This window comes from Scyliorhinus canicula, chromosome 4 (assembly GCF_902713615.1).
Source record: "Scyliorhinus canicula chromosome 4, sScyCan1.1, whole genome shotgun sequence".
NCBI lineage: Eukaryota > Metazoa > Chordata > Chondrichthyes > Carcharhiniformes > Scyliorhinidae > Scyliorhinus > Scyliorhinus canicula.
This window is the reverse complement of record NC_052149.1, coordinates 91,222,459-91,247,072: the sequence shown is the minus strand read 5'-3', so window position 1 is coordinate 91,247,072 and position 24,614 is coordinate 91,222,459. Positions and strand designations below refer to the sequence as shown.

The following is a 24,614-nucleotide window of genomic DNA, read 5'->3' as shown; positions in this document are numbered from 1 at the left end:
CCCTCTGGTCCAGGTGTAGATCATCTCGTTTGTAGAGGTCCCACCTACCCCAGAATGAGCCTCAATTGTCCAGGAATCTGAAACCCTCCCTCCTGCACCATCCCTGCAGCCACGTGTTCAACTCCTCTCTCTCCCTATTCCTCGACTCGCTCGCACGTGGCACGGGTAACAACCCAGAGATAATAACTCTGTTTGTCCTGGATCTAAGTTTCCACCCTAGCTCCCTGAATTCCTGCCTTACATCCCTATCCCTTTTCCTACCTATGTCGTTGGTACCTATGTGGACCACGACTTGGGCCTGCTCCCCCTCCCCCTTAAGGATCCCGAAAACACGATCCGAGACATCGCGGACCCTGGCACCTGGGAGGCAACACACCAACCGCGAGTCTCTCTCGTTCCCACAGAATCTCCTATCTATCCCCCTAACAATGGAGTCTCCAATGACTAATGTTCTTCTCCTCTCCCCCCTTCCCTTCTGAGCAGCAGGGACAGACTCTGTGCCAGAGACCTGTACCCCGTGGCTGACCCCTGGTAAGTTTCCCCCCCCCCAACAGTATCCAAAGCGGTATACCTGTTACTAAGGGGAACGACCACAGGGGACCCCTGTACTGACTGCTTCCCCCAGCCCCTCTCACCGTCACCCATCTATCTTTATTCTTTGTCGTAATTACCTCCTGACGCTTCTATCTATGACCACCTCTGCCTCCTGAATGATCCGAAGTTCATCCAGCTCCAGCTCCAGTTCCCTAACACGGTTTTTGAGGAGCTGAAGTTGGGTGCACTTCCCACAGATGAAATCAGCAGGGACACTGACGGCGTCCCTCACCTCAAACATTCTGCAGGAGGAACATTGAACTGCCTTCCCTGCCATCCCCTCTGGATAAAAAACAAGAAAAAGAAAGGAAGAGCTTACCTGATCTTCCCTCAACCCCTTAGGTTAGAGGATGTGGAAGGGTGGGGGACACTACAAGTGTAGTGTCTCGGGTTTAGCAACCTCCCGACCTATATACAGGTACTTACATTCCCGACAGGCCCCTGCTCCCGCCGAAAATCCGGAGGCCGCTCCCGCTGAAAGGCAAGCAAATTTAAAGGCACACACTCACCTTCCCGACAGGCCCCTGCTCCCGCCGAAAATCCGATTTTGATTTGATTTGTTTCAATGCGATCACCTCTCATTCATCTATACTCTCTCAGGATATAGACCATTCTAGTTAAGCTCTTCTCATAGGACAGCCTTTCATATCAGTGATCCATTTAGCATGCCTTTCTTCTACACCTTCTAAGGCAAACATGTCCTTCATTAGATGGTTTTGTTGCTGAGGCGATGTGCTGTGATTCCCGCTCTCCAATCTGGGTCCCCGTTGACGGCCGTCTTCTGAGGTGATCGGGCCTGGATGGACCCAGCTTATGCTCGGGTGTCCCAGGTGGTGTGGTACCACTTTGTTCAGCCCCCTGCCCATCAGATGCATTAGGGACAGGAGGATGAGTCCAAGGTGTTGCACCTCCCCTGCGGGAGTCACAGGCCCAGACTCCATCACCACCTCCTCCCTTGGCGATGCCTGGTGGCTCCCGGGCTACTCTATGGGATGGGGGTGTGAGTGGAGCTATCCCCTAAGGTTCCCCCCATCACCTGGAGCAGCCAGACCTGGAGGCCCACTCTGATCTCGATCAGGGTCTGCATGCCTGCGGCCATGGAGCACAGAGAGTGGACCATCGGCATTGGGTCACAGGAATATAGCTCCCGTCCGTGCTGCTGGTCGGCACACAGGGGAGCTCCTGCTGTGTTATTGGCTGAGGGCAGTAAACGACAGATGGACTACCTCCATCATCAGCAGGTCCTGCAAGAGACAAGACACATGATTAGACCGCAGGGGTGATTGACGCACGTGGCATGTGGAACCACAACTCAGCGGGGTCTAACTTCGTCGGCCGCTTCAGTGGCCAGGACACCAGCAGCCTTATGGATGCCAGCATGTGGTGCAGGGTGGGGGTCCGGACGCACTCTGGGTGGGGGTGTGTGGAGAGGGGCAGTTACGGATGTGTGGGACGGGGTAAGTGCTAGGTGCACAGTGCTGCCTAATCACCCTGGTCGCTCTCTGGTCATGTAGTTTCTTCCTGCACTGCAGGCCAGTTCAGACAGTGTTGCTGACAGCATTGACTGCGTCAGGCACCTGGTACAAGGCACGGCGAACAAGGTTGGCAGCTGGCAACCTTCCCGTGCTGCGTACAGGGTGGTATGCCTCTCCTCCACCGAGTCCAGGAGGGTCTTGAGCTTGGCTTCTGTGAACCTCGGTGCTGCTCCCGCCGCTGCATCTTGTTGTCTGGAATGGTGTGTGTGGGGAGTGAAGTGTGTATATGCGGCTGCAGTTTATCAGCCTCCTGAGTGTCAATTGTGAAACCGGCGAGCCCCACACCATTTCTCATTGGAATCAGTTGTGTTCCACGTGGCGCCGGTGCCAACCCCTCAACAGTCACGGGATCAGTCCAGTTATGGTGCCAGTTTTGCTGTCGTGGCAAATGCGGAGAATCGTAAACGCTGCAGTGGGACAGGCCGTGGCCCACGGCAGCCTTCACGGCCACTTCCGGGGCCGATTCTGACGCCCCGGGCGGGGCTAGGAGCGCAGGCCCGTGCGTCACGGCGGCGCGGCTTTGACGACGGTCGTCAAGGCCGCACGTCAAGCGTCACGCCGTCTGACGCGGCCGATGTCGTCAGCCGCGCATGCGCAGGTTGGACAACGCCAACCCGCGCATGCGCAGTTGACGTCTTTCTCCTCAGCCGCCCGGCAAGACGTGGCGGCTTGATCTTGCTGGGCGGCGGAGGGGAAAAAGTGCGTCTGTTTTGGACGCTGGCCTGACGATCGGTGGGCACCGATCGCGGGCCTGTCCCCTCCCGAGCACAGTCGTGGTTCTCCCGTCCAAATCGGGCCCCTAGATGCCCCAAACGAGCATCTGGCGCCCGTTTCACAACGGCGTCGAGCAGGTGTGTTTGCTGCCGTGGTGAAACGGGTGTGAAGGCCTGGCTGCTCGGCCCATCGGACTCGGAGAATCGCCGCTCGCCGTAAAAAATGGCGAGCGGCGATTCGTGGCGTGGGTCGGGCGTGGGGGCGGGGAGAATAGCGGGAGGGCGTGAAAAATGTCGGGAGGCCCTCCCGCTATTCTCCCACCTGGCGTGGGGGGCGGAGAATCGCGTCCTTAGTCCCTGGAATGGAGAATTCCGCCACATATTTTTCAATTGATGAGCAGAAAATTTAATTTTAAAATTATTTCCTTTTTTCTCTGCAGGGAAATTGAAGGACAAATATTTAGAATAGGAATGCAACTGGAAAATATAAAAGAGAAAATTGATGATGACATTTGCAATCGGTCAAGCCCAAATAATTCTATAATCATGTCTTCTCCACTCTCTACCCGCGAGGTGAATAGCGCATTATTAAACGTCTCGATGTATAAAACCCTGGTAAGGTGCGGTATTAGTATGCTCAAATTCAAAAACTAGGCTGGATTTTACCAGCTGTTTAGGCATGGGCTGGATGTTGGGGAGCTATAAAATGGCACGGTAGGGTGGAGGGCTCTTCACCTTCCCACTGCTGTGGCATTTTGCCAGCAATGGGGAATATGGATTATGACCTTCCACCCAGATGCCAAATGTGTCATGAGAGCCCAATTAAGTGCTTCTTCTTGCTGCTGGCATTTTACTAGTGGCAGGCGGGCCCTTTGATGCATTGGGAAATCACATGGTAAACCCAGGTGTTCACCACGTGGGCTTGGTGTTGGATCCTCCTAATCAAGCATTCTGTGGTCCACAGAGTAGATCCCTGTTGGCAGTGCCAATCCCTGCAATAACCTCCACCCCTGCCATTAACAACTGCTCCTCTTCTCCCTGGCTGGAAGCTGCCTGACAGGTCCTGGAAACCTGCAACCCATTAACCTTGTACCAAGGGTGGGGAACATTGCTGCTTTCTTTAGTTGGGTGCAGTTACAGCAATGGCCACCAGTGATGTTGCTGGGACTGAAGCTGCAGACCCTCTTTGGTCAGCAACTGTTAAAAGCTGATTGTCATCCCTTAAAAGGACAGGTGTCCCATTGGCAGCTAATTAAAGCACAATGGGCCTTAAATCCAGCTAGGGCCTCGCAAACAACTGAGGCACCATCATTGGAGCCTCCAGCAATCTGATGAAATCCATCTCACTGTTCCAATTGTGATTTTCACAATGATCTATATAAGTTAGAGTAACTTGGTTAAACTTACAATAAAACATTTTTGTGATCCATCATGTTATTTACATGAAGGAAACTGGTTTGGAACTGTAATGTGAGTGTTAATTAAATATTAAAAATGTCACCACAGTTCCAGAGGATGGCTGGGTCGTATGCGCAGCGATACCAATGAAAAAAATAGAAATGAAAATCGCAAGTAGGCTTTAAATGAAGTTACTGTGAAAAGCCCCTAGTCGCCACATTCCGGCGCCTGTTCGAGGAGGCTGGTACGGGAATTGAACCATGCTGCTGGCCTGCCTTGGTCTGCTTTAAAAGCCAGCGATTTAGTCCTGTTCCATACCAGCCCCTGTGCCAAACCAGCCCCTAAACCAACACCGTGGGTTCAATTCCTGTTTTGGTTGAGGTTATTAATGAATGCCCTGCCTTCTCACCCTTGCTTCTAGCCTGAGGTGTGTTGACCCTCAGATAAAATCACTACCAGTCAACTCTCTAAAAGAGGAGAGTAGCCTATGGTCCCCTGGGACTGTGATGACATTTTAAAATTAATTATTAAAGGACTGATAGGTAAACTGGTCCGCAGAATGAAAGTCAGAAAGACTTATAGGTTTGTACTAAATTTATACTTAATTCTTAAATCGGAAGACTGCATTTAAAATGCCATTTTTATGCAAATGATCAGCCTTGTTACTATTCTTTTGTATTAAAGAGCACCATGGATGCCATTATTCAGGAGGGACTGAGGATAGGTCTAGTAACACAGGATAGTTTTCAAATGGATGTTGTGTCAGAAGAGTTGCCAGAGGAGGATATTAAAGATACCCAGATAGAAGACAGATACAACTGCATTCCACAGAAGTAAGAATGAGTTGATTATTTATGGACATTCAAAATTTGATTTTTTAGATGACCAGTGCCATTCGTTTTTTTAAAAAAAGTTAAGCAGAAGTCAATTGAAGAATTCCTTTGTAAATGGAAAAGGAAAGTCAGAAAAAAAATATCTGCACCCTCTCAAAAACACATCTGTGAAACAGTTAACTGACAGTGAAATTGGTCTTTCAGGTCATAAGATAGTTACATTTCGATAGAGATTGTTGGCTGGCTGCTTTATTTCATTAAGGCTCTGCCTTGAACCTCTCTACAGCTTATATGCAGTTAAATTTCTTGCCAGAAACCTCAACAAATTTTCTAAGATCCCAGCTGAATTAGTGGATTTCTTAGTGCCTGAAGACAAGCTAATCAGTCATTACTGAGTGCCTTTAGCATCTACCCACACAACAGAAAATGCAGGTTGTAGAGCAAACTCTGAACCAGTAGAAAATATCAATAAAAACCAAAGAGAACAGGATCCTCAATCAAGTCAACTGTGAGTAAAATGTCCTGCCTCAAATTTGCATATAATAGCTTTAGAATGTGTTATATGATGGCAAAAGAGCATTATAAATTTTGTATTTAGATAGTAAATGTTTAAACAAAATACTGCAGATGCTGGAAATCTGAAATAAAATCAGAAAATGTTAGAACCGCCTAGCAGATCTGGCAGATCTGTGGTAAGAGGAACAGAGTAAACATTTTAGGTCTGTAACCTTTCACCAGAACTGAAAGGTCACAGACCTGACATGTTAACTGTGTATCCCTCTCCCATCAAATGCTGCCTGATCATAGAATCCTTATAGTATAGGAGGAGGCCATTCGGATCATCGAGACGGCACCGACCCTCTGAATGAGCATCCCGCCTAGGACCACTACCCCGCCCTATCTCTGTAACTCCCACCTAACCTGCACATCTTTGAACTGTGGGGAAACCGGAGCACCCGGAGGAAACCCACGCAGACACAGGGTGAATGTGCAAATTCAACACAATCACCTGAGGTCAGAATCGAACCCGGGTTCCTGGTGCTGTGAGGTAGCAGTGTTAAATACTGTGCCACCGATCTGCAGAGTATTTCCAGCTTTTTCAGATTTTATCTGCACATCCTATTTTGATTCAATGGGAAGTTAGTTTTTGTTTGTTGTATTTTCATTATTCTGTATCCTTTTGGAATTATCTTACATAAATAGTTTAGTGGCACTAATCCCACAGGTGCTAGTTCAAAGTCACTTAATTCATGTTATTTTGTGATACAATTTTTACACTAGATTCTCATTTTGTGTTATTTACATTAGACAATTCAATAACTTTGTCGTATCAGGTATGGACTGTAACTCCAGTTATCTCTAGGGATGCAGGAACTGATTATGCAGAAAGCCACAATTTGGAGAAATAACGGTTTAGATTCTAACTTCATACTGTTTCTGGACCACTGATGAGTTAGAAAATACAATTATTTACAGCATAAGCTGGATGAAAGTTAAAATGTAATATTTACAACTGAAAGTGCCTTAAGAGAAGTAGCTGAAAGTAAAGCGATGTAAGAGCACAGGTTTTAAAAGTAGCATTATAACCTCATGTTCTGAGTAGAAAATTGCACTGGTTCCTTTGTATAAAAATATTGACGCAGTTTAAAAATATCTGCAGGCACCACTTTAGAAGCAATCCATTCTATTAGTCTTGCTGAATATCTAAGTACTCTGAAAATCCTGCTCATTAATCTTTCCTGGTCTGTTACAGACAAATCCCGACAGTATCAACAAAAACACCATCAACCCTGCTTGAGAATAATCTTCATTCTGCTGCTAATCCATCTGATTCATTCATGAATGAAACATTAGGCTTGCGCAGCACTTCATTCCAGAGACAGGAATCATTGATTGAATTTAAGGTATGTATGTCATAATTGTCATTTCTGCATCACAAAAGTATAAATTCAGCAATTCTGTGGTTCTAGTGGGGAACCTCACTGAGGTATTGTAGGTCAGAGATAATACTGGTGGCACCAAGTGACCAGTGCACGGGAGGCCACCCGCTGAGAATGTGGTAATGCAGAATTTACTCTACAATCTAATGTTGATTTAAGGAAAAGTTCGGTCCTCAAATGCAATGTTATCCAATAGGATTTTGACGCTTGCTAAACTTGTGGCAATAAATATTCGCTGGATGATGCAAGATATTTGCAATATTAATAAAACAATGCATAATCTTTTAAAAATAGATTTGAGTTCAAGCCGTCAGCAACCGAGACCATACACATTTGTTGCCAGAGCCAGGAGAACAGCTACAAAAGGGGTACAGTTGAACTGTACTGCAAAGCAAGCCTGCTGAATACACGCTCAAAGGGTGGTGACAATCTGTTTGCTAAAGTGTTCTGTTTCTCAATGTGTGCTCATCACATTTGGATGTGGCTGCACTGTCCCAGCTTGCTGTCCATCACTCACATGCCTGAACTGGTGAAAAACACCAACAACCAGCTGAACAAAACTAAGTTATCCAGTATGGCTAGATTCCCCAAGGAAATTTCGAGAGCAATTGGACATCTGTCCTTCCAAAAGCCACCTTGCTTTCACAGTGCTTCACCGAGAGATCCCACAGATCTAAATGTATGGTAATATAGAGGCATCCAGACAGAACAGGAAAAGAGAAGATAATAAACAGCAGACTATTTTTCTTGTGTCATTGAGCGTGTGGCCCTTCAACTTCCAGGCCACTAGAAACCTGACAACTGAACTATATTCTGATAAACATGGTCATGGTCTGACAGATATATAACTCCTGTAGAAAAGCAACGTGGTTGATCCTTGCTTAATTAGGACAAATGAAAAATAGCAAATAGCGAGTGAGACGCTTTGCCATATCTGCTGCTGCAACTTTAACACAACGCAGTATTGTGTTGCTCCAAAATTCAACAGCATCTATTTGCCACACATCAGTGGCTGATTTGCCGCATGAGGCGCGTGGCGAGCATATTGGACAAGACTGCTCTAATGTTTTTGTGTTGACTATTCTAGGCATCTTCATTTTCTCTGGATGTTGCTAAAAAGCACCTTTGGGAGCAATTTTGCTTCAGACAGGACATCAGAGGCACAAAGTACACAAATAGTTGTGAATTCTATGATGTGCAACACATGTAAAAAAAAATTTTAGTTTTCCATTTTTTCCAATTAAGGGACAATTTAGTGTGGCCAATCTGCACATTTTTGGGTTGTGGGGGTGAGACCCACGCAGATACAGGGACAATTTGCAAACTCCACATGGACAGTGTCCCGGGGTCAGGATTCAACCTGGGTCCTGGGTGCTGTGAGGCAGCAGTGCTAACCACTCTGCCACCGTGCTGCCCAACACATGTAAATTATTAAACAAAAAGAGAAAATGCTGGAAACAGTAGGCACGGTGAAGAGAATAGATAATTTCAGACATAAGAGGGCAGGATTTTTCAGCCGCACCTGCCCAGTGACCGGAAATTCCCACCTGAGGTCAACGGACATTTACATGATCGCCGCCCCCGTCCGTGGCAATCTTATGGCGGGCGTGGCTGAAAAACGCAGCGCAAAGTCTTCATCTAAATGGAACCTAGTGCAAATGAACCACATTTAAACTAGGAGATTACAGTTTAAGGATCATGATATGATTGAATTTTACATCCAGTTTGAAGGAGAGGAGAGTGGGCCTGAGATTAGCATTTTAAACTTAAGTAATTAATGGCGATTATGAGGGCATGAAAGCAGAGCCAGCTAAAGTAAACTGACAAATTAGCTTAAGGAATCAGTCAATCGTGGACAGCACGGTAGCACAGTGGTCAGCACAATAGCTTCACAGCTCCAGGGTCCCAGGATCAAATCCCGGCTTGGGTCACTGTCTGTGCGGGGTCTGCACATTCTTCCCATGTCTTCGTGGGTTTCCTCCGGGTGCTCCGGTTTCCTCCCACAGTCCAAAGATGTGAAGATTAAGTGGATTGGCCATGATAAAAAAGGTTAGGTGGTGTTACTGAGTTTCAGGGATGGGGTGGGCTTAACTGGGGTGCTCTTTCCAAGGGCCGGTGCAGACTCGTTGGGCCGAATGACCTCCTTCTGCACTGTAAACATTTAAGGGGATATTACAGAATATATTCATTCCAACGAAAAAGAAAAATTCAGAAGGGAGGACTCACCATCTGTAGTTAACTAAAAAAGTTAAAGATATTGGAAAACGTAAAGAAAAAGCGTATACTTGTGCAAAAATGGGTGACAGATCAGAAGACTGGAGAAAACATAAATAACAGCAAAGAATGGCTGAAAGATTAACAAGGAGGGAAACTTAGAACAATAGAGAAAGCTAGCTAGAAATATAAAGACAGAAAGTAAGAATATCTGTAGTTATTTATAAAAGAAAAGATAACAAAATGAGCATTGGTTCTATAGAAAATGAGTCTGGTGGATTAATAATGGAAAATAAGGAGATGGCAGATGAACTGAGCAGGAATTTTGGATCGTTCTTTACTGTAGATGGTACCAGTAACCCCTCAGAAATAACTGTAAATCAGGAAATGGAAGGGAGGGAGGAACTCAAGAAAATCACCATCACCAGGGAAGTGGTCTTTGAAGAAGTGGATGTGCTGTGCTTAGATTTCTAGAAGGCATTTGATAAGGTGCCACATCAAACTTTATTGGGGGAAATAAAAGCTCATGATGTAGGGGTAATATAATGACATGGATAGAAGATTGGCTAGCTAACAGGAAACAGAGTAGGCATAAATGGGTCATTTTCTGGTTGGCAAGATGTAATGAACGGTGTGCCACGGGGATCAGGTATGGTTGCTGAATTTGCTGATGACATAAATAAAAGTAGGACAATAAATTGTGCCAGAAATGAGATAGGTTAAGTGAGTGAACAAAACTCTGGCAAATGTAGTTTTAAATGGGAAAATGTGAAATTATTCATTTTTGGAGGAAGAATAAAAAAGAGCTATAGTATCTAAATTGTGAGAGATTACACGGCTCTGAAATGCAGAGGGACCTGGGTGTCCTTGTGCATGAATTGCAAAAGGTTAGTATGTGGGTACAGCAAGTATTTAGAAACACTAATAGAATGTTATCACTTATTGCAAGGGGAATTGAATATAAAATTGGGAAATTATGCTTAAGGGCATTGGTGAGACCACACCTGGAGTACAGTGCACAGTATTTTTCTCCTGAAGCATCTGTATCCTCCAACGTTCAGCTGCAAATCCTGCCCTTCCTTTAACTATGTTTCTGTGATAGCCACAATGTCGTAATTCCAAGTATTAACATGTGCTCTAAGTACATCAGCCTTACCTGCTATACTTCTGGTGTTGAAACAAATACACTTCAAATCACTGTGTTTGAGCAGACAGGGTGATGCTGTTCTCTTATTTTTGTGCTTTATTTCCCCTTCAGCTTTTACACCTTCTGAGCTAGCGCTCTGGTTCCCAACCCCTGCCATACTAGTTTAAATCCTCCCGAGTGACTCTAGCAAACCTCCCAGCCAGGTTATTGGTGCCCCTCCAGTTTAGACTCAACCCGTACTTCTTGTACAGGCCACACCTGCCTCAGAAGAGATACCAGTGGTCCATAAATCTGAAACCCTCCCTCCTGCACCACCAGCTCAGCCATGTATTTAGCTCCACAATCCTCCTATTTCTAGCCTCACCGGCACGTGGCACAGGAAGTAATCCTGAGATTACAACCCTAGAGGTCCTGCTTTTTAGCTTATTGCCTAACTCCCTGAACTCCTTCTGCAGGACCTCATCACTCGTCCTGCCTCTGTCCTTAGTATCTATGTGTACTACGACCTCTGGCTGTTCGCCCTCGACCCTTCAGGATGTCCTGTGTTCGTTCAGAGACATCCTTTACCCTGGCACCAGGGAGATAACATGCCATCTTGGAGTCTCTTTCCAGTCCACAGAAGTGCCTATTTGTGCCCCTTACTGATATAACTATTTCTCTCCTGCTCTTTACCCTTCCCTGCTGAGCAACAGAGCCAATTGTGGTGCTACTGTTCTGGCTGCTGTTGTTTTCCCCTGGTAGGCTATCCCCCGCAACAGTATCCAAAACAGTATACCAGTTAGAAAGGGGGATAGCCTCAGGGGATTTCTACACTGACTGCTTGCCCTTTCTAGCTTCACCCATCTGTTTGCTTGCACCTTGGGTGTGACCACGTCTCTATAATTCCTATCTATGATGCTTTCCGCCACCTACATGCTCCTAAGTGCATCCAACTGCTGCTCCAACTGTGAGGAGCTGCCATTGCTGCAGACGTAGTCGACCGGAACACTGGAAGCGTCACGGATCTGCCACATCTCACAGTTAGAGCTCTGCACCCCGCTGAGTTAATTAATTCAAAATAAACACTTAAATTGTTATTACATTAAGTTACGATTAAATATGTTTTCAAAGGGAAGTGATGAAGGGCTTGCAGGGGGAGTGGGCGGGTGATGGCAGAGTCTAGGGCCGGGAAATGCCTTGCTTGTGGGGTGGGGCCTGAAAGATGGTCATGGCAGGTAGGAAGAGCGGAGGGTGGGGGGTGGCAGAGACCCCCGGTCAGAGTGGTGGCGTGGAACGTACAAGGGTTGGGGAGACCGGTGAAGAGAGTGTGAGTTTTCCCACATCTGAAGGGCTTGAAGGCAGACATGGGTACTGTTACAGGAGACCTATCTGTGGGGTAAAGGACTAGATGAGGCTGAACAAGGGTTGAGTGTGCCAGATGTTGCATTCTGGCTTTGATAACAGGGCCCAGGGAGTGGCTATACTGGTGGGTAAACGGGTGAGGTTCCAAATGGAGACGGTGGCGGCGGATCAGAGGAGCAGGTACGTGATAGTGACGGGTGCACTGGAGGGGAGATTGGTGGTGTTGGTTTGCTTATATGCCCCGAACTTACATGACACAGGGTTTGTAAGGAGGATGCTAGCGGCCATACCGGACACTGGGTTTGTGAGGAGAATGCTAGCGGCCATACCGGACACTCGGTTTGTGAGGAGGATGCTAGCGGCCATACCGGACACTGGGTTTGTGAGGAGAATGCTAGCGGCCATACCGGACACTCGGTTTGTGAGGAGGATGCTAGCGGCCATACCGGACACTGGGTTTGTGAGGAGGATGCTAGCGGCCATACCGGACACTGGGTTTGTGAGGGGAATGCTAGCGGCCATACCGGACACTGGGTTTGTGAGGAGGATGCTAGCGGCCATACCGGACACTGGGTTTGTGAGGAGAATGCTAGCGGCCATACCAGACACTGGGTTTGTGAGGGGAATGCTAGCGGCCATACCGGACACTGGGTTTGTGAGGAGAATGCTAGCGGCCATACCGGACACTCGGTTTGTGAGGAGGATGCTAGCGGCCATACCGGACACTGGGTTTGTGAGGAGGATGCTAGCGGCCATACCGGACACTGGGTTTGTGAGGAGAATGCTAGCGGCCATACCGGACACTGGGTTTGTGAGGAGGATGCTAGCGGCCATACCGGACACTGGGTTTGTGAGGAGGATGCTAGCGGCCATACCGGACACTGGGTTTGTGAGGAGGATGCTAGCGGCCATACCGGACACTGGGTTTGTGAGGAGGATGCTAGCGGCCATACCGGACACTGGGTTTGTGAGGAGGATGCTAGCGGCCATACCGGACACTGGGTTTGTGAGGAGGATGCCAGCGGCCATACCGGACACTGGGTTTGTGAGGAGGATGCTAGCGGCCATACCGGACACTGGGTTTGTGAGGAGGATGCTAGCGGCCATACCGGACACTGGGTTTGTGAGGAGGATGCTAGCGGCCATACCGGACACTGGGTTTGTGAGGAGGATGCTAGCGGCCATACCGGACACTGGGTTTGTGAGGGGAATGCTAGCGGCCATACCGGACACTGGGTTTGTGAGGGGAATGCTAGCGGCCATACCGGACACTGGGTTTGTGAGGAGAATGCTAGCGGCCATACCGGACACTGGGTTTGTGAGGAGGACGCTAGCGGCCATACCGGACATGGATACCTACTAGTTGATAATGATGGGGGGATTGGAATATGGTGTTGGACCTGAGTATGGATAGGCCGAGGCCATGCTCTTGGCCCCCTCGGGGGGGGGGGGGGGGGGGGCAATAGGTGTTACGGGGGGTTTATGAAGGAGATGTGAGGGATGAACACATAGAGGTTTTTGCACCCATGGGACAAGGAGTACCGTATATACTCGCGTAACATGCGACTTTTGAGCACCTAATTTGAAGCCTAAATTTCGGGGGTCGCATGATACGCGAGGTACAAAAATCGCGGGTGTGAAATGCTGGCCAAGATAAGTCACATAGCATCCAGTAGTTAATGAAACTGTTATACAGGTATTTATTTTTGAACATAATGATATATGAAACAGGAAAACATTGGTTATTTAACATTTATTAAAATGTAAAAACATCATTAAAACAAACTAATGCAGGTGAACTAAAATCCTTCGAATTCGCTTTCATCGTCATCGTCAAATAAAGCTTGGAATTCTTCTTCATCGAGGCAGTCGTCATACTGATCATCTTCCAGGTCTTCAATATTTTCATCCTCTTCTCCTACATCTCCGAATAAAGCATCATCTTCACTTCCATCCAAAGCATTTGCTATTCCACATTTTTTAAATGCTTTAACGATCAAATCGGCATCTATCCCAGCCCATGCCTCTTTTACCCACAAACACAATAGAGCCAAATCCGGAGCCTTCACATTCCCTCCCTTCGTAAATGATTTCTCTCCTTCCATCATCCAGTCATTCCATTTCTTCCTTAGATTGTCTTTAAATGGCTTATTGATGGATACGTCAAGTGGCTGAACGACGCTAGTCAAGCCAGCTGGAACGATCGCTATATCGGTGTTCGCTTCGCGAACAGCTTTCACAACGGCATCCACTCGATGTGACCTAAACATATCCCAAACAAGTAAACTTTTTTGGCGTAGTAAACCACCTGCTCTTGATTCCCAAACTCTCTTCAGCCAAATCATGCAGCCATTATTGTTCATCCAACCTTTTTCATGGACATGGACAATGATACCACTTGGAAATTTTAGCTTGGGCATTAATTTCCGTTTGAAGATGACCATTGGAGGAAGTTTCGTCCCATCTGCCATACACGTTAGTACAACCGTAAAATGTGTCTTTACATGCCCTGTAGTTTTGATAAAGATACTTTTTTCGCCGACTTTATTAACGGTTGAGTTTGATGGCATATCAAAATTCACGGGTGTCTCATCCATGTTTCCAATGCACGATAAATTATAGCTGTTAGCTTTGCGATGTTTGATAACAAATCTATGAAAACTTAACACTTTTTCTTCTAATTCTTTTGGGAGTCTCTGTGCAATTTTTGTTTTTCTTCTTAACACAAAGTCATGTCTTTTCATGAACCACGTACACCATCCGGGGCTTGCAGTAAACTCACGAAAGCCCATGTTTCTAGCTTCTCGTAAAGCATAAAGTCTTATTTTAGATCGTGTTATTATGTAACCATTTGCCCGATTTTCGGACACCCACTTTGAGACTTCATCTTCTAACTGCGGCCAATGACTTTTCGACCCGCGATTTGCGCATTTATAGGAAGGACTTGCCATCAATTGTTCTTTTTGCTTTCTCCAGTTTCGGACACAGCTTTCTCCGACACCAAACAGGTTTCCAGCTTTAACATTGTTGCTTCGTTCCGCTTCGGCAACAACTTGCAGTTTCAATTTGGCTGTATATTTCTTCGCTGATCTTTTCTCCATTTTTGCTAAGGGTTGATTGTGTCACCTGTTAGGTACCGTGACTATTTATTATCGGGTTTAGTTCCGTGATTAGAAACAGCAAAAACAGCTGTTTCTCATTCGGCAGTTTTAGGAGGAAAGCTTACCTGAGTGTCAGCTGTCATGTCAAAAAAGTGACTCGCATGATACATGAGGTATATTATAAAAGCATGTTTTTGGGCCGAAAATTTAGGGGTCGCATGATACGCGAGATCGAAGGATACGCGAGTATATACAGTATTTGTTTTTCCCCTCAATGCAGAAGGTGTATTCGAGGATTGACTTTTTTGTGGTAGGGAAGGCGTTGCTGGCTGGGGTAAAGAAGGTGGAATACTTAGTGATTGTGATATTGGGTCATGCACTGTACTGGTTGGTCCTGGAGAAGGGGCCGGCCCAGAGACCGGCATGGAGGCTGGATGTGGGCTTGTTGGCAGACCAAAATTTTGAATTAAGATGGGGAGGGTGTGGAAGACTCTGTAGAGTTTAATCAAAATGGGGCGGTCTGGCAGGCGTTGAAGGCAATAGTGAGGAGGGACGACATCGCTTTTAAGGCGAAGGTGGATAGGAGGCGTGGGAGGAGTGGCAGCGGCCGACTGAGGAGATTTTGGAGGTGGATGGAAGAAACGTGGGGGATCCAGAGCCGGGGTTGTTGGTGAGGAGGAAGGAGTTGTAAGCGAAGTTTGACCTCCTGTCTACGGGCAGGGCGGTTTATCAGTTGTGGTGAGCACGGGGGGCTGTGTATGAGTATGGTCAGAAGGCTAGTCGATTATTAGCGGGTCACCTGCAAGGGAGATTGTACGGATTAAGGATGGGACAGGAGTGGTGGTGGTGGCTCCGGAGCAGGTGAATAGGGTGTTTGAGGACTTTAAAAGGTGTTATATGCTAAACTGCCCTTAGTGTTGTAGCCATGCTGGCCACGCAAAATGGACACTGAGCCAAACTAAAATGGAAGGCTGCTGAGAAACAGACAGTTCAGCCAGAACAGCAGTCTGCAAAGAGCAGTTTGCATTCTGCAGCAGCAGAAACCAGTTTGGGCTCAGGTGAAGAGACCTTAGCTAGGTGCAAATGGCAAAACGCTTTGCATGCTAATGAGGCCATCAGACTTGAACACCCACACAATAGATACATTTGGTTCTGAATGGACACATTCCAATCAAGACCCAGACATCGAGGCACCAGAAACCTCCGAACAAAAGGACATAAGAAACGCCCCCTCCATCACGGAGACCCCCTCGCATTGGGGAATTAATCCAGTATCGATAAGAAATTGATCCAATAGGTAGAGCCCGCCCGAGAAGAGGGAAGGACAACGGAACCCCTATAAAAGATAGGGACCTCGTGTTGTCCGGTCTGTTAAACCTGTGCTCCGGCCCCGACTGACACCTGGTATCCTGACTCCAGCCGTTGAGCACCAGCCGCCGAAACCGTAAGTTCAACGCTCGCTACGCGATCCAAGCCCGCTAGACTCCCAAGTGCCAGAACGCTTGCTGAAGGCTGCAGACAAAACCAGGACGAAGGCCTCGTTCTCTGACCTTGCCTGTTCCTGTTAGATAAGTATTCTGTTTGCTTATGTTTAGTTGTAGCTTAGTCTCTTAGTGTGTGTGCATGAGTATTTATTATTAACTGTATAATAAATATTGATCGTTTGAACTTGACTAATCGGTGTATCGTCTTTATTACTTTGAATTTGACCTTGGAATACTTGTGACGTTGCCTATACGGCAGCTGGCGACTCCAGAGCTTAAATAATTACATAGAACAGAGCCTAGCAGTGTTAAGCACACGTCGAACTCGGAGGCGTGTTAATACACTCCAATAAACGCGTTTTACGCCCATAGTAAAACGTGCAACATTTAGTGGCGACATCCGCCGGGACCCTGTTGCAAGTGGAAACACCACAGTGTCCAGGACCCTGAAATTTGAATTAGAACTCCAAATTGCAGAGAAAGAAAGAGATCACAAGTATTCAAGGTGTTCAAAATAATAAGCGAAATTCGGAAGTGTGTTTTAGTGCATGCGTACTAACAGGGCTGTAAGGTAAAACTGAAAGCTTTTTGTTGCGACAAACTTTCGGTAGTTTTGTAATCGGAAAATAGCGTAAGCCGTACCCTTTTTACGAAACACCACCCCAGCAACCCCCTGTTCCAAATTATAAAAAGAGAGTCAGAGGAAATGGCCATGCAGGCAATGGAACGCCTGATGGATCCAGCAAAGTTTGTGGTCGCAGCGACCAGCAGCAGTAGCAGAGTAGGCCAGTGTCCCACGTGGGAGCTGGAACTCCGCAAATATCTGCAGGGAAAGGGATGGCCCCTTTGGAAAGAGTTTTGTGCAAATGAGGAGACAGGTCCCGGAAGTATAGGTCATACTTGGTGGGAGAACCTCTCTCAGATACACAAAAAGAGTTTAAGTAAAGCACGCAAGCCGATGGCGATTGTGTCCTGCTTGGCACAGTTGCGAGGCGCAGAGGAGGTCATCAGGACGCTCCGGGCAGATTTAGAGGAAAGGAACCGAATGAGTAAGGTCGATGTCAGGGACATCGAGAAAGAAAACCTGGAATTAAAAGGGAAGTTGGCAGAGAAGGGTAGAGAGGTGGATGATGCCAAGAGGGCTCACCAGTCTTGTCTAGCTCATCTGAACAGTTCCCAGACCCAGTATGAGAAAGCCTATCAGGACGTGCAACGTGCCGTTCTGATAAGACAGGAATCGGAAAAGCAGGTGGAGGCATTGCAGAGGCAATGTTCCGATCTCAAAGCAGCTTTGAGAGCACTCCATGCTGCAACGACCGAACACAGACAAAGCACAGTTGACCACGCAAAATGCAGGAAACAGATTGCGGAACTGCAATCTCTGCTTTCGGTGCAGAATGGCTTCCAAAGCACCTTTGGAGCTCAGTTAGATGGGGAAAATGCCCCAGATTGGCAGGAATTAAGCGAGACAGCGCAGCGTTATGTTCAGGGAACATGTGCGCCCGCAGCTCAGCAGAAACGACAGGCACCCCAACCCCCCACAGCTCAGATCATAACCGCACCCATGAATCCCGTAACCACACAGAGGAAAGCCGAATCAGAAGGCGCCCCAGACATAACTTACACCACCCCTTTAACAGTAACCCAGCTAAGGGACGCTTGTGAAAAGATCACTCCGTTCCTCCCCACCGCAGACCCCCACCAGTTCTTTGCGAAAGTAAAACAGCAGGCTACCATGTACGGCCTGGATGAGAGAGAGCAGGTTAAGCTCACCGTGCTGAGCTTAGACCAGAGTGTAGTGGCAGCCCTCCCCGACCCACAAAACGTGGCAGGAGGCAGCCTAGAGGAGATGCACACTGCTATTTTAGATGCCATCGGGTACAATAGAGGTGACCCCGTAGAAGGCTTGAATAAGTGCAGGCAGAAGAGATCTGAACACCCCACAGCATTCGCCGGAAGGCTGTGGATTCACTTCAGCGCAGTTTTCGGACAGCTAGATAGAGCGCATTTAACCCGCGAAAACATGGTTAAGTGGACGCGCACAATTATCTCACACGCAACAGAGGCAGGACAGAGCGCTTGCAATAATTACGACCCCTCAGAAGAGGCCCATAACGAGAAATGGGTCCTCAAAAGATTGTCCCGCGCCTGGGAGCAATCGCTTCAGGCAAAAGCAAAGGTTAGATCCCCAGAAGAGGCTCAGGCTGCTGCAGATATCCAAGCAGTCAGAGAGCACCAGAAGCCCGCATGGGTAAATGAAGGCAAGAGCAGCCCTCAACAGAAAGGACAGGAATGCTATAACTGTGGACAGTTAGGGCATTGGGCAAAAGAGTGTAATGCACCCCAGCGATCTCAGAGAGGCCAGCAGACAGGCACTCTGAACCGCAACAAGGCAAAACCCATCCACAATGTAGCAGTACAGTCAGGACCCACCAATGTGGACGAGACGAACTGACGGTGTTCGGGCTCCCCCACTTGGGTCTGTGACACACTATGGGACTCATCAGGGAGGCCCGTAGTCACGGCAAAAGTCAAAGGGAAGCCCATAGAGTTACTGTGGGACACAGGAGGATCCCGCACCACCATTAACTCCACAACCACGGCACACGCAGACACGTGGCCGACCACCTCCACCATCACACTTAGCGGGTTCACCGGACACTCGCAGCAGGGACATATCACAGCACCCGTAGCGATCCAGCTAGGGAACATTAGCACAAGGCACCCCGTAGTTTTAGTAAATCTTCCCCGGACAGCAGAGCACATCCTGGGGATAGATTTTATGAACGCTCACAGCTTGTCGTTCGACCCAGTGAACCAGTGTGTCTGGCGAATGGCGAGATCAGACAGAGCCCCAGCCACCCTCACAGTAGGAGACTACGCTAATCGGATTAGCGCAGTGGGAGAGTACTCATTCGACCTGACTACACTCCACACCGACCGACAAATTAAGGCCCTACTAAACAAACACAGGACAGCATTTGCAAGTCACCGTCATGACTGTGGCAGAATGACTGGACAAGTTCATGTTACCGGACAGGACCCCCGACCGCAAAAGCAATATAGATTTCCCCTCGAGGCAGAGGTGGAAATAGAAAAGGTTATAGGCAGCTTGTTGGACCAAGGTGTACTAAGAACGGTAGCCTCCACCAACAATGCCCCTATTTGGCCAGTGAGGAAGCCCGATGGATCATGGCGTCTGACCATCGATTATCGGGAACTCAACAAAGTAACCCCCGCAGTAGCCCCAACGGTAGCTACTAGTCCCGAGACCATGCTCAAGCAGGGTCTCAACGCCAAGTACTTCACGGTATTGGACATCAGTAATGGATTCTGGTCAATACCATTGGCAAAAGCGTGCCAATACAAATTCGCATTCACTTTCAAAACTCAGCAGTACACGTGGACATGCCTCCCACAAGGATTCCACAATTCCCCCTCCATTTTCCACCGACAGCTGGCAAGTGGATTAGAGAAATTTTCCCGACCCGATTGTCTGGTCCAGTATGTAGACGACCTACTACTGCAGACAGACACAAAGGCAGAGCACATTTCGCTTCTGGCCGAACTCCTAGAACTCTTAACTGAAATTGGCTGTAAAGTTAACCCGAAAAAGGCCCAAATATTGGAAAGTAAAGTGATGTATTTGGGATCAGTCATCACGCACGGCAAACGCGAGATCGAATTCAAAAGAATTGATTCGATCGTCAAATTGCCCCTTCCCCAAAATGTATCAGCCCTCCGGTCGTTTTTAGGACTGGTTGGCTATTGTCGGAACCACATAGACGGATTCGCGACAAAAGCCGCCCCACTTTCAGACCTCCTTAAGAAAGGAGCCCCCTGGGAATGGCTTCCGCAGCATACAGGCGCTGTGGAAGAGTTGAAACGAGCCCTTAGTGCAGCACCCGCGCTGCTAGTCCCCGACCAACTTTCACCGTACGCAATAGAGGTAGCGAGCACCGATCTGACCCTCTCGGCCGTGTTGCTTCAAGAACGGCACGAGCAGCTAAGACCAGTGGCTTATGCCTCCCGACTGTTAGACCCAGTAGAACAAGGATTTTCAGCCTGTGAGAGGCACCTCCTTGCTGTCTTCTGGGCAGTGCAGTATTTCTCATACATCACCGGACTCAACCCCATCACCATTCTAACCGAACACACACCCACACAGCTACTACTAGACGGTCGACTGAAGGACGGTTCAGTTAGCCAGATTAGGGCAGCTAGGTGGACCCTACTTTTACAAGGACGGGACATTACAGTGAAACGGACACGCACACACACATACTTAGCAGACAACCTCCAATACCCCGGACAGCCCCATGACTGTGAAATTGTAGCTCCCCTGCATAACACAGGACCCTTTTTAGCAAAAACACCCCCCAGGAAGATAGGGAACCCGAAACAAAGCCCCCAGCCCACAGACACGTGTGGACCCTTGAGGATTTATGTAGACGGTTCCTCCACAGTTTTAAATGGTGAGCGTATCACAGGATGCGGCATCTATGTAGAGGACGCGCAGGGGCGCGCTCTCGAAGAGATAGCTCTTAAGTTACCAGGTCACTTAGGCGCGCAGGCAGCAGAGCTAGCAGCCATAGCGTACATAGTGGACCACCCCGATTCTTTCCCCAGCCCAGCAGACATATATTCAGACAGCTTATATGTCTGTAACAGTTTAACCGATTTTCTGCCCCTGTGGAGGACACGAGGTTTGTCTCCGCAGACGGGAAACCCCTTCCATCAGCCCCTCTACTCCAGCATATTTTAGCGAAAGCGAAGGACAGGACCTTCGGCATAATAAAAGTAAGAAGTCACCATAGGTCATCACCACCTGGGAATGTAAAGGCCGACGCGTTGGCTAAGGCAGGTTCCAGGAGAGGACACTTATGGACCCCCCCCAGCTAGCGCACCAGCTAGCGCCCCTGTGAGCGCAGTCCAAGTCTCACAGACTGATATTAAAGATCTCGTGGCAGCACAAAAACAGGACGGAGACCTCAGGGAGGTCTTCAAGGGAAATTTTGTGCCTGCGTACGAGCACTTTAAACACGCACTGACCACACATGAGGGTGTGATCATTAAGGACCGACTTTATGTGGTCCCACAGCAGGACAGGAATCAGATGATTGCCTTGTTCCATGACGGACACGGGCATCAGGGAATTGATGCAACAACGAGGCACCTCAGGCAACTCTGTTGGTGGCCTGATCTCAGGAATGATGTAACGCACTACATAGAGAATTGCCTGATTTGTGCTCAGAATAACCCGGAGAGGTATTCTAAGAAAGCACAACTTCGGCATACTCGCCCAGTTAACGGCCCTTGGACAAACCTCCAGATCGACTTTATAGGTCCATTGCCCCCTTGTCGGAATGGCTATAAATACGTTCTGGTGGTGATAGATACCTTTACCAAATGGGTAGAGGCATTTCCCTCACGAACAAACACAGCTAAGACAGCTGCAAAGATCCTGACCCACCACATCTTCACGAGATGGGGTTTACCCCGAAGTATCGATTCGGACCAGGGATCTCACTTTACAGGACGGGTCATGAGGAACGTCCTGACAATATTCGGAATCAAACAGAACTTCCACATTGCGTATCATCCACAGTCCAGCGGGATTGTGGAGCGCATGAATCAGACCCTAAAAACTACCCTTAGGAAGATGGTTCAAGAGAACAATTCCACATGGGATTCAGTGCTCCCCTTTGCACTTATGTTCATAAGGAACACTGTCTCCACATCGACAGGATACACACCACACACACTCATGACCGGACGCCCTATGAAAGGTACAGAATTCCTTTTAGGACTGGACATGACAAGCCCCGAAGTGACGGCCCTCACACATGAAAAGGCAGTTAAAGATCTAGTTGAGACTGTGAGGTCTGCACAGCTCGCAGCCGCAGTCCAGCTAGGGAAACGCCGACAGCAACGGACTGCCTGTTTCAATAAGACCGTCCACACCACAGAATTCCAGGTTGGGCAACAGGTAATGTTATCTGTTTATAACCCCAGCAGTTTTTTGGCTCCAAAATATTCCGGCCCCTACTCAATTTCGGACAAAATTAGCCCCTCCGTTTACAGGATAAAGTATCCTAATGGGAAGACCGCGTGGTTCCATATAAACCAGTTGAAGGCATATGGAACACAGGCCAACCATGCCCACCATGTCCTGCTAGACGCAGCAGAACACTTCACCCCGCCCACCAGAGACACTTTTCCACCATCCCCCTCACAGACCAGTACATCAACGGACTCGCCCACGACTCCGCCCACAGACCACTACAGACCACGCCCCGACACGCCCACAAGCTGCCACAGCAGAGACAGTAGGACAGACACTGACTCTGAAGACAGCGACAGCACACAGCCATACAGCCCACACTGCACCAACTACGACCCCGACTCCAGTGACCCCATGGAACTCACTTACCTCAAAAACCCCGAACCACCACCCGACCCCGACTACCCCGACAACACACTTGACGCCACCCAATGGCACAGGGACAATTCCTACAGACTTGTCCGCAATGACGAGAGTGACCCCCGGTCACACAATGCTAAAATAGCATGCCTGATCCACACAAGGGTGTGGGATCCGGGAGAGCAGGACGACACGGTGTCTGACTCCCGACACGGCAACCCCTTTGTGACCCTGTTCACAGAGGCAGAATCAAAGTGAGGTGTCCAGATGATGTAAAATAGGAATCGTTTGAGGGAAACGATGTCCTTTCTGATGGAACCTGCACGTATGTTTGTCTTCGTTTTATGTTTGTTTGTTTTCAGGAATGTAAATGTTTCAGTTGGAGGATGGACATCTTCTTTTCAGCTGAAAAGATTGTGACCACCTCACATGCACGTTAGTTTGTCCGCAGATACTTCTGAGAACTTCAGTTGTATCCTCTGGTGAACCGACACGGTTCACGACTTGTTCCCTGTTTTCAGAACGGAGCATCTTGGCTCCCTTGGTTTTTTAGGTGCCCCTCTATTCGGCGAAATAGAGGCTGCAAGTCATGGTCAACACATTCGTACCCGTTTCTTTCCAGGTTACTCAGGCAGTGGACAAACGGCACTGAGGACCCGCCCTGTCTGAGAACCAACCCTTGGTCAGCCAAGCTCGGGTATGGCACAGCACGCCCTACCCGGGGATCCCATCCAACTCGTACCCGTAGCGGCCCATACGCAACTCATTCGGATGTTTCTTTCCAAATTTGTTTTCATTTTAGGTTAGGTAGCCCTTCGGCCGCCATCCCACATGCTATTTACATCCGGGAACATTCGGATGGTAAATCAGCAAAGCCTGCGAGACGGCTCGCAGAAGGAAGGATTGTTAGGTGTATGCTGGTCTTTAAATTCGCTTTTTGAAAAAAAAAATGAGGGGAGTCACAGGGTGTGACTTAGCCAGTCATTTTAAAGGGTCAATTGGGTTTTGAAAGACAGATGCACTAACAAGTAAAGGTCTTAAACTGTGTATTGACAGATACTGTGCTTGATCCCAAAGGTTTCAAAGGACGAGACAGGGGTCGAAGCCAGGATTGTCAATACCGGAGGAAGAAGGAAGAGAAAGAAGAAGAACAGCAAAATGATGGAAGCCCACTTATTACTATTTAATGTCATATGTATATGTGTGGAAACAAGACACGTTTCCCCCACAACCCCCACCGTAAATGTTAGTACAACAAACCCCCAGTGCTCAGCTCTGATCAGCGAGGTTCAGACCTGGTGTACTAAATTCATGACGTGGTACTCCATGTCCTACATAATCGAATCACTGTTGGTGATTGCGATCCTCATCATCCTAGTGCAGACCCTCAGGTTGAGGAAATGGAAGAGGAGAGCCTCTCGTTCCAGCACCTCACCCATCTATAGAGTGCAATCCCCCATCTTCGGATTCCACCAAACCCCTCACTGATTACAACACTCTGTAAATAAAATTCAGCCATGTATTATATTGTTCCATACTCGACTGCCGAGTTGGGAAGTGTGATGTTGTGGTGTGAATGGTTAAGGTTCTAGAGTGATTAAATGTTTAAGTTAAGGTTAAGGTTAATAGTGATAGGTAGAGGTTCCCAATTGTAGTAATGCATGTCCCTTTGACATAGGGCCAAGTAGAAATGTTAGTTAAAATTTTTTTTTCTCTTCTTCCCATAGTTTAGAACAGAGTAGAACAGGAACTGGCAAGAGGTCAGAACACAAGGAGGCAAAGTACATAGGTGATCCTTCACAATAGTATGATTGTGAGGATCACAAGGAGGGAATGTAGCCATGCTGGCCACGCAAAATGGACACTGAGCCAAACTAAAATGGAAGGCTG

At 48.0% G+C, this 24,614-nt stretch overlaps 1 protein-coding gene across 8 annotated transcripts in view; it reads left to right on the top strand.

The window, feature by feature from the left end:
- LOC119964797 overlaps positions 1-24,614 on the top strand; it is a 141,022-nt gene that overhangs the window by 47,399 nt on the left and 69,009 nt on the right. For all 8 annotated transcript variants that reach the window (XR_005460365.1, XR_005460364.1, XM_038794796.1 and 5 more), the window contains 3 exons: positions 3,283-3,415; positions 4,925-5,073; positions 6,827-6,977. Coding sequence is in view for 6 of the 8 variants with exons in the window: in XM_038794796.1 (XP_038650724.1) it covers positions 3,283-3,415; positions 4,925-5,073; positions 6,827-6,977 (433 nt within the window). In the remaining 2 variants the exon portion in view is untranslated. The remainder of the gene's footprint in view (positions 1-3,282; positions 3,416-4,924; positions 5,074-6,826; positions 6,978-24,614) is intronic.